This window comes from Camellia sinensis, chromosome 1, assembly GCF_055761805.1.
Source record: "Camellia sinensis isolate YWXY chromosome 1, ASM5576180v1, whole genome shotgun sequence".
Taxonomy (NCBI): domain Eukaryota; kingdom Viridiplantae; phylum Streptophyta; class Magnoliopsida; order Ericales; family Theaceae; genus Camellia; species Camellia sinensis.
Genome location: NC_138961.1, coordinates 2639424 through 2647370, shown reverse-complemented (window position 1 = coordinate 2647370; position 7947 = coordinate 2639424). Strand labels below are relative to the sequence as shown.

Genomic DNA, 7947 nt, shown 5'->3' with positions numbered 1-7947 from the left:
AACAAAAGTAATAAAATAAGATATTATACGGCTTTAGGTTTGAGTTTAGATTTTATATAGAATAAGAGAAGATACTATGGGGGAGGATGTATAATAAAAATATAGACTATTTGTATACGGTCCGGATCGGTTCTAATCCGGAACCGTGGGGTTCAATCCGGAACCAATCCGTGGACTACGGATTTTTAATTCTTCAATCCGGAACCGAACCGCGGATTCAAAAGACCAATCCAAACCTATCGGATTGGACTGGACTGGATACGGATTTCACGGATTCCATACTCAGCCCTACCCATAATTGTTGAATATGCTCTCTCACAGCCAATTCCACTATGCCACTCTTGCAGTTAGGCTTCCCTCCTGATTTTGAATTTAAACTTTATGAGTAACCGTTAGGTCACATCATCTTGTATCTCTCGATTGTTCCAGTGCTACGCAGATCTATTATTACCAATACGAACTGTCACGTGCCTGACTTTGGTTGACAACTTGTATTAATTCTCCAAATTGCCCCTTCCATACTACGTGTTAAATTGTGATTGACTTTTACAAATTATACAGCCAACAATAATGCTTAGTTATAATTTTTTTATAGGTATAACTCATAAAGTGTGGAATTCTATTATTTTATTCTTTAATTATAAGGCGTAGTCTTTTCTTTAAAGTAAACGATTATGTTTTCAAACCCCTTATATTTACTTTAAAAAACTTGAAAAATCTAACGTAAAGAGTGAGAGTTGAAACTAAAATCTTGAATTTGATAAAGAAAATATTTTAGTGACACATAATATATAATAAAATTGTTATTTTATTTTTACTTACTTGAATCACAAACACATCGCATATATCAGCAGCTAATTTTTCATTAAAACAAGGCGCAACTTGGGTGACTTAATTTGAGTAATTTGACACCAGCTCATAATTTTTTCAGCCTTGGGCAGTATAAATGGGAAAATTACAATTCAACTTAAATTCTCAAAACTAATTACAGATAATTGGTAAAGTTTATTAATAGTAATTATTAAAATCATAATCTTTACCATGAAATTGTAATATTATTTTAGAAATACCACTCTGGTAATTTTCTCAATATAAATTCGAATTTAGTTTTTGGGCCTTCCTTAAAATTTCAAACCCAAATTAAGGTCAGGATCCACCACGGGTCACGAGGGTATTACAGCTTGTGCTTGCAGACCACTAGTGTTTGAATTCTGTTTTTTGTTTTTGTTTTTGTTTTTGAATAGCAGTTTCTAAATTCAACTGTTGCAAACACTGCTAATCCTTATAGGTCAATGCCTGAATCCAACTCATTAAATTAATTCACCCAATAATCTTCTCATCAGCACTAATTAATATAAAATAAAAAATTAAAAAAAATTAAAAATCATCCCCTCTTGGTGTCATCACACCATTGGTGTATCTTCACACTCTCCAGTTTAGGTTTATCAGAATGAATAAAATATTTTGTAGCAATTTCATCTAAGGCTCATCACAGCTCAACAATGTACCCATGAAAATTCCTTAAATTCAACCATACTCAAAATATTAAAAGAGAAGAAAACCTCAGCTCAAAACTCCCGCTCGCATCCCAGATCAAAAAATAGCTAATCCAGACATCTCTATCTGTGGCAGACACAGGCCAGAGCCGTCAACACGTTTCCAAGTCGAAGACTATATATATGTATATTCATTTGAACACGATGAATAACACGTAGATTTTTTTTCTTAATTTTGGTTGTTAAAATCATGAAGGAGAAGCAGCACTTTCATGTTAGGATTCGCTGTTGTGTGAACCAACACTTCCATCCTTCGATTCAGCGTTGCTGTAATGCATTGAATTCTCATAAATGCTTGAATTGGAACGAGCACTTCCTTCTTGCATCCTTAAATTTGAACCGTCACTTTCATCGTGCCATCCTACATTGCTGTTGGACCTTGAATTTTGACCCGAATTTCCATGTTCAGATTCAGCATCGCTATTGTCACTTGAACTTGAACTCGAACCAACGCCTCCATCTCTGTTACTGTTTTGCCTTGAATTTGAACGAGATTTTGGATCTTTGTCGCTTGAACTCGAACCAGTACTACCTCCCCGAGATTCCGCTTTACTTCTGCATCTTGAATTTGTAGCCCATTTTACAGTTTTTTTAACTTGTCCTTTGGGGTTTTCCGAATTGCTTTCTTTGCTTTCTTCACGTTGATGGTGTGTCGTGTTTCCATCATCATCATCATCATCATCATCATCATCATCAGAACTTTCAGAACTATCTCCGTCCTTGTGATAATCAGAACTGTTTCCTTCCCCATGATTGTAATGATTTTCAAGCTGGTTGGGAACTGGGAGAGCATCATCATCTTTAAGAAAGCTAAGAGCTGCAACAACATCACTAATTAAGGGACGGACTGAAGGTTCCTCCTGAAGACACATTGCTGCGACTCCAACCACTTGATTTAAGCTTCTCTCCGGGAATTTGCCTTTAAGAAGGGGATCTGCCAACTCGGGAAACCTTTTTGGATCCCTGAAAATGGGTCGTGCCTGTTCAAACACAAGAATAAAAGCATAGCCACTCATGAATGTGTCTGAAAATAAGAAATAAAGCACAAATTAGAAGTGTTTGATATCATTTTTGTTTTTGTTTTATGTTTTCAACATTGAGAAAGCAAAAAAACTTGAAAACAACCAACCCAGTTTTGGGAAATTTTAATTGAAGACAATCCACTTTTGGAAAACACCAAAAAGTTATTTTTGAGGGAAAGTGAACAGAAAAGCATGAAAAGAATTTTTAACCAAACTATTCTGAAAACTATTTTAGATTTTTTTTTTCCCTGAAAAAACTAGTTTTTAAGAAACACCAAATAGTTGTTTCCTCACAAAAATGAAAGAAAGGTGAAAGTGAAAATTGTTTTTGAACTTTCTGTTGTTTTTGTTTTCGAAAACACAAAAAACAAGAATGAAAAACAAAAAGATACCAAAAAGCAATTTCTTTATATTTTTGGTAAACAAAGAAAGAGAGGGAAAGAAACTAAGAGTAATCATATTTACCCAACTAACTACGTTTTGCTCGGTGGTAGGTCGCGTAGTATCGATGGCTCTTCGTCCAGAAATGAGCTCGAGTAAAATGACTCCAAAGCTGTATATATCCGACTTCAATGTGAGCTCACCTGATCTTTCATACTCGGGAGCACAATAACCATAAGATACATGCATCTTGCTGCCACCAAGTCCAAGCTTAGCAAGCCCATAATCAGAGAGCTTTGGATTAAAATCTTCATCCAAAAATATGTTTGAGGATTTTAAATCCCGATATACAACAGAAGGGTTTGCCTTCTCGTGCAAATACTCCATACCTTGAGCAGCACCTGAAGCTATTTTCATTCTTGCTAACCAATCTAACGGCTTTTTGTCTTCTGAAATGTCTGTAATATTTAAAATCAAACTATCAAATTATTTCATTACATTCTTTTCAAACATACATCAACACTTTTTCATTTCATACTAACTAAAAAGTTAGTACCGACAGCCCCGAGCAAGCATAAAGCACAAAATTAATTAAATTACACTTTCTTTGTATAATTCAAAAAATAATAAAAATAAATAAAAATAAAGAAGAAGGAATAACAGACAAGAGGTTCAAGCACAAATATTTTTATGTTGGCATGCAGGCTCAGAACCGTGTAAAACTAGAGTGAAGAGAGAAAAAAAAAAAAAGTTATTGTCTCTATAAATATCAATGTACTTTTAGAAATGACAGTAAATTTTTTTTTTGAATGAAGATACAAAAAGGAAACAAGTACCGAGTAGATGATCTTCTAAAGAACCGCTTGGCATATATTCATACACCAGAAGCCTCTGATCGCCGTCAGCACAATATCCGATGAGGTGTACCAGATTTGGATGATGGAGGAGACTCAGCACCAAAACCTCAACAAGAAACTCCTTGTTTCCTTGCATTCCATTCCTGTCCAGCTGTTTCACTGCCACAACCTATTCATCGCAACCCAAAAATTAAAGCTCAAATGTGTTATAATTCCTTATAAAAATACAAACACATCAATTCAGAACAATGTTTATATCTTCATTTTTTTATATTAATACAACTGCTAATCAGTTTAAAACAAAGTCAAAAATCCTTGTTACCTACCTTCCCACCCTGAAGTGTTCCCTTGTAAACCCTTCCAAATCCACCTTCACCCAATAGACATTCCTGCTTGAAGTTCTTTGTTGCAGCAGCCAGCTCACGGAAAGTGAAAGTCTTTGCTGCATTATATTTATTTTCAGTTACGTTAGTTTCCTCCTTTTCATATGTACCATTATTCACTGCAAAACAGGGAATGAATGCTTAGGAGTGACACAAAACCTAGAAATTTAACACGATTTAAGATCATGACCTCATCGCCCAAAATTAAATTAAAAAAGAAACATACTTTAAGATCTAATTTTGAACTGAAAGACATGAACAAAAAGCAGATTTTCAGGGTGTCACATAGACATTCACATCAAGATTACATTTCCTAAGAAGTACGGAAACTTCTAAGAAGGTAATCTGTCTGTGTTAGACACTTGTCACGCACCAACATCCTCAGACATGTGTTCAATACTCTTTTTTCCATGTCCATAACCAAAAATAAAAATCTTAATTCGGACATGTATCCATGTCCTATGTTCGTGTCTATGATTCATAGCTTAGTTGCACGAAGCGGGAGCGGCAGCGTGGAATTGTAGACATTTCAAGAATCGTTAGCTGGGGGCGTTTGTATATATTTTAAATAATATATAAAAATATATTGTAAGATTATATTTTTTATGGAACGATATATGTTATAAATAAATAAGAAATATAAAAAATCATATGTTAAAATATTCTAATTATATACTTTTATTAGAATTTTTTTCATTCATTCTAAAATATTTTTATTACTTTTTTATCTATTTATTCTAAAATATTTTTGTTAAAAATTATTTGTTTTATGTTATTTTCTTAAAAAAATAGCATAATAACTTTAATTCAATAAATATAATATATAAATAAATACATGTAAATTTATAAAGCCAATATATAATATATAAATTAAAACAAATATATATATTTTATAAAGGTTATATATAATATATAAATAAAAACATATATATACATATATAAGTATAATTTATAAAAACATAAATAAAAATATATATACATACATATTACATATATATCTATCTTTATATCTATGTAATCTGAGAAGAGAAGTAAGATCAGAGAGAGAGAGAGAGAGGGAGAGAGAGGAGTCGCAATGTCCAGCGAAGAGGGAGAGAGTTGTGAACCACTTGCAAAGAGAGAGAGAGACGTCACGAAGACGTTGCGACGACTAGCGAAGAGGAGAGAGAAGTCGCGATGGCCTGTGTATGACTCGCAAAGACCAGCGAAAAGGAATGGAGAAGTTTGCAATAGCCTGTGAAGGTCTTGCGATGGCCCACGATGGAGCTCCGACTGAGAAGAAGACAAATTCATGATCAGATTCGTGTTTCTCTCGCATCAAACTCGCAATTCTTTTATGAATTTGAGTCAGAAGCGCATAATCGCGCTTTTGAAGAAGAATCGTTCGCAACATGAACGGTTCCTGCTACTAAGATTCATAGCACATTTCAATAAAATCCTAATCAATAAAAGAGACGTTGCTCTCTCCACACAATGAATCTATTATCGGAGAAAAGGCACACATCTTCTCCTCAAGAGATTAAGGCATACGCTTAAAGGGATCTAAACATGGAAAACAAATTCATTATAGCATATGCAAATTTTTGCGTCATTTTTCACTTGTATCCGGAACGTACTCAAAATAGTAAATGTTTTGATCAGCAGCGACATACAAATTATTTGATGAAATCTCGTAATTGCACTTTTTTCTTAATTATAGTCGATTTGACTTTATAAAACAAAGAAATAGATATAAAAATGGAAATAGGTTGAACCTAATTGATGATGCATCGCCTATTAGGGAAAAACAGCTCTTACATAGAATTTACATCCTTAATGATTTAATCAAATAATGGTTCTTTGTTGGATTGAGTTGATCTCTTGAGGCTAGTGAAGGAATTTCACACTATAGGCCCAATCATACAACTTGAAATTAAGTTGATCCTCAATGACAGAGGAGTCATGTAATTTGCCCCTCAAATCTTGTCGTACAGCATATGAAATTTAATTTATGTAGAACATATGAAATCTAACAGAAATTCAGTTGTCCACATCTAACGTCAAAGGCATAAAAATATAACATGTTCTCGCAGTGAACCACAAAATCTTAAGAACCTACATTTGAAACTCTAACACTGCACCTTTTAATTAGTTACCATTTAAAATTCTTTGTTAGAATACAAATCCAACTCTTATTTACAATCGATCGAGCAAAGTAGTCTGTTAATCCTTGACTAATCCCAGGTACATGTTGTTCCCCGAACCAGATATATATATATATATATATATATATATAAATATATATTATCATGAGGGTGCCTAGGGTTTCACCCCAACTAATAATCACGGGTACATGTTACTTGAGACAAGCCTTGTAAACAGGTGTCAATTATGAAAACATCATTAAAATACGAAATTCATAATGAAATTAATTGGGGATTCTAGTGTGAGAGCATGAACACAGGGGGATATGTGTCTGTGCATGAACTCTGCTAAAAAAAATGCAATTAGAGGAACTCCACATGCATATAGTGTTGTTATCAAGGTTTGATAGAATGCAATGTATAAAATTGAAGCCCAATCATGAAAAAACAGAAACAAAAACAAAATTTGAACATAACCCATAATTTTCCATAGAAAGGAAGAGACAAAGAGCATATATATATATATATATGATTTGGAAAATACCTGGTGGTGGGGCTGGTGATGGTGATGCATCAACAACAGCTGCTGCAGGTTGTGGTTGTGGTTGTGGTGGTGGTGGGGCTGTAGCCTGAGCTACAGGCACATCGTTCTCGCTATTTGATTGTTTACTTTTGTGTGATGAAAAACATGGGAAGCAATTCATCTCGTGATTTTCCTTCCAATAAACAATCCCAAAACACCCAAAAAAACAAATGTTTTATCCTTCTGGGATCGTTGAAATGTCTTTTTAAGATAAACCGAAAACAAACCCACCAACCAACCAACCTCCTCTTTATATAACTAATAATAACATGCAACCAAAAATTGAGATTAAAACAAAAATTCCTGAAAAACCCATGAAAATACAACTAGAATGAAACAAATTTATAAGCATATAATAAATGGTGGTGAAGGAAAAACCCTGAGGAGGTGGTGGTGGTGGCGGCGGCGGCGGCGGCGGTGGAAGGTGGTCCCACCAGAAAAATGAAGGAGCCTGGGCCGCAGCAGCAAACAGACAGAGGAGGAACCTGGATGAGGATTATTAATGTGAATGCGAACCCCACAAAAAATAAAACAAAAACTAGAAAAACTAAAGTAACAAATCATTAGGGGAGGGAATGGAGGAGGGGGCCATGTTTTTGGGAATGCGGTTGAGAGGGGAGAAAATTTTTCAAGATTTTTTTCTTTTTTTAAAAAAAAAATAAAAAAAAATTGTTTATGTCTCTTCCCCGAGTCCCCGCAGAAAAATGGGGGGAGTCGAGAGGACGTGTGTTTGTGAGATGGAATGCCTTATAAACGACGTGGGATCCATGAACATCGATCGAGCTGGTTCTAGTTGGAAATTTATATAAAATAACTCTAATTCTTGCTAATCTTAATTGGTTCTAAATTTAGGTGATTTACACGGACAACCTTAGATACTTCTAAAATCATTCTATCACCCCTTCCATATTAAAAATATCACTTACCACTCTGTTAACCTGCTTATCAATTTACTATAGTAGCTTTATTTATTTATTTATTTATTTATTTTTGAATTGGATAGTAGCTTTATTTGATCAATCCAAATAATAAGGCCCTTCCT

At 34.2% G+C, this 7947-nt stretch overlaps 1 protein-coding gene across 2 annotated transcripts; it reads right to left on the bottom strand.

Annotated features, from left to right (window-relative positions):
* Window positions 1-1285: 1285 nt before the first annotated feature.
* LOC114301685 (putative serine/threonine-protein kinase PBL25) lies at window positions 1286-7411 on the bottom strand. 2 transcript variants are annotated; one of them, XM_028246650.2, is made up of 5 exons: window positions 6867-7411; window positions 4143-4258; window positions 3796-3985; window positions 3044-3417; window positions 1286-2536 (listed from the first exon to the last, which is right to left on the bottom strand). In XM_028246650.2, exons 1-5 carry the CDS (start codon window positions 7024-7026, stop codon window positions 1772-1774), a joined length of 1605 nt encoding a protein of 534 aa, XP_028102451.2. In that variant the 5' UTR covers window positions 7027-7411; the 3' UTR covers window positions 1286-1771. The 2 variants fall into 2 exon arrangements, with proteins under 2 accessions (XP_028102451.2, XP_028102450.2); XM_028246649.2 differs by having other exon boundaries at window positions 4143-4318; window positions 6867-7159.
* Between the last annotated feature and the right edge of the window lie 536 nt (window positions 7412-7947).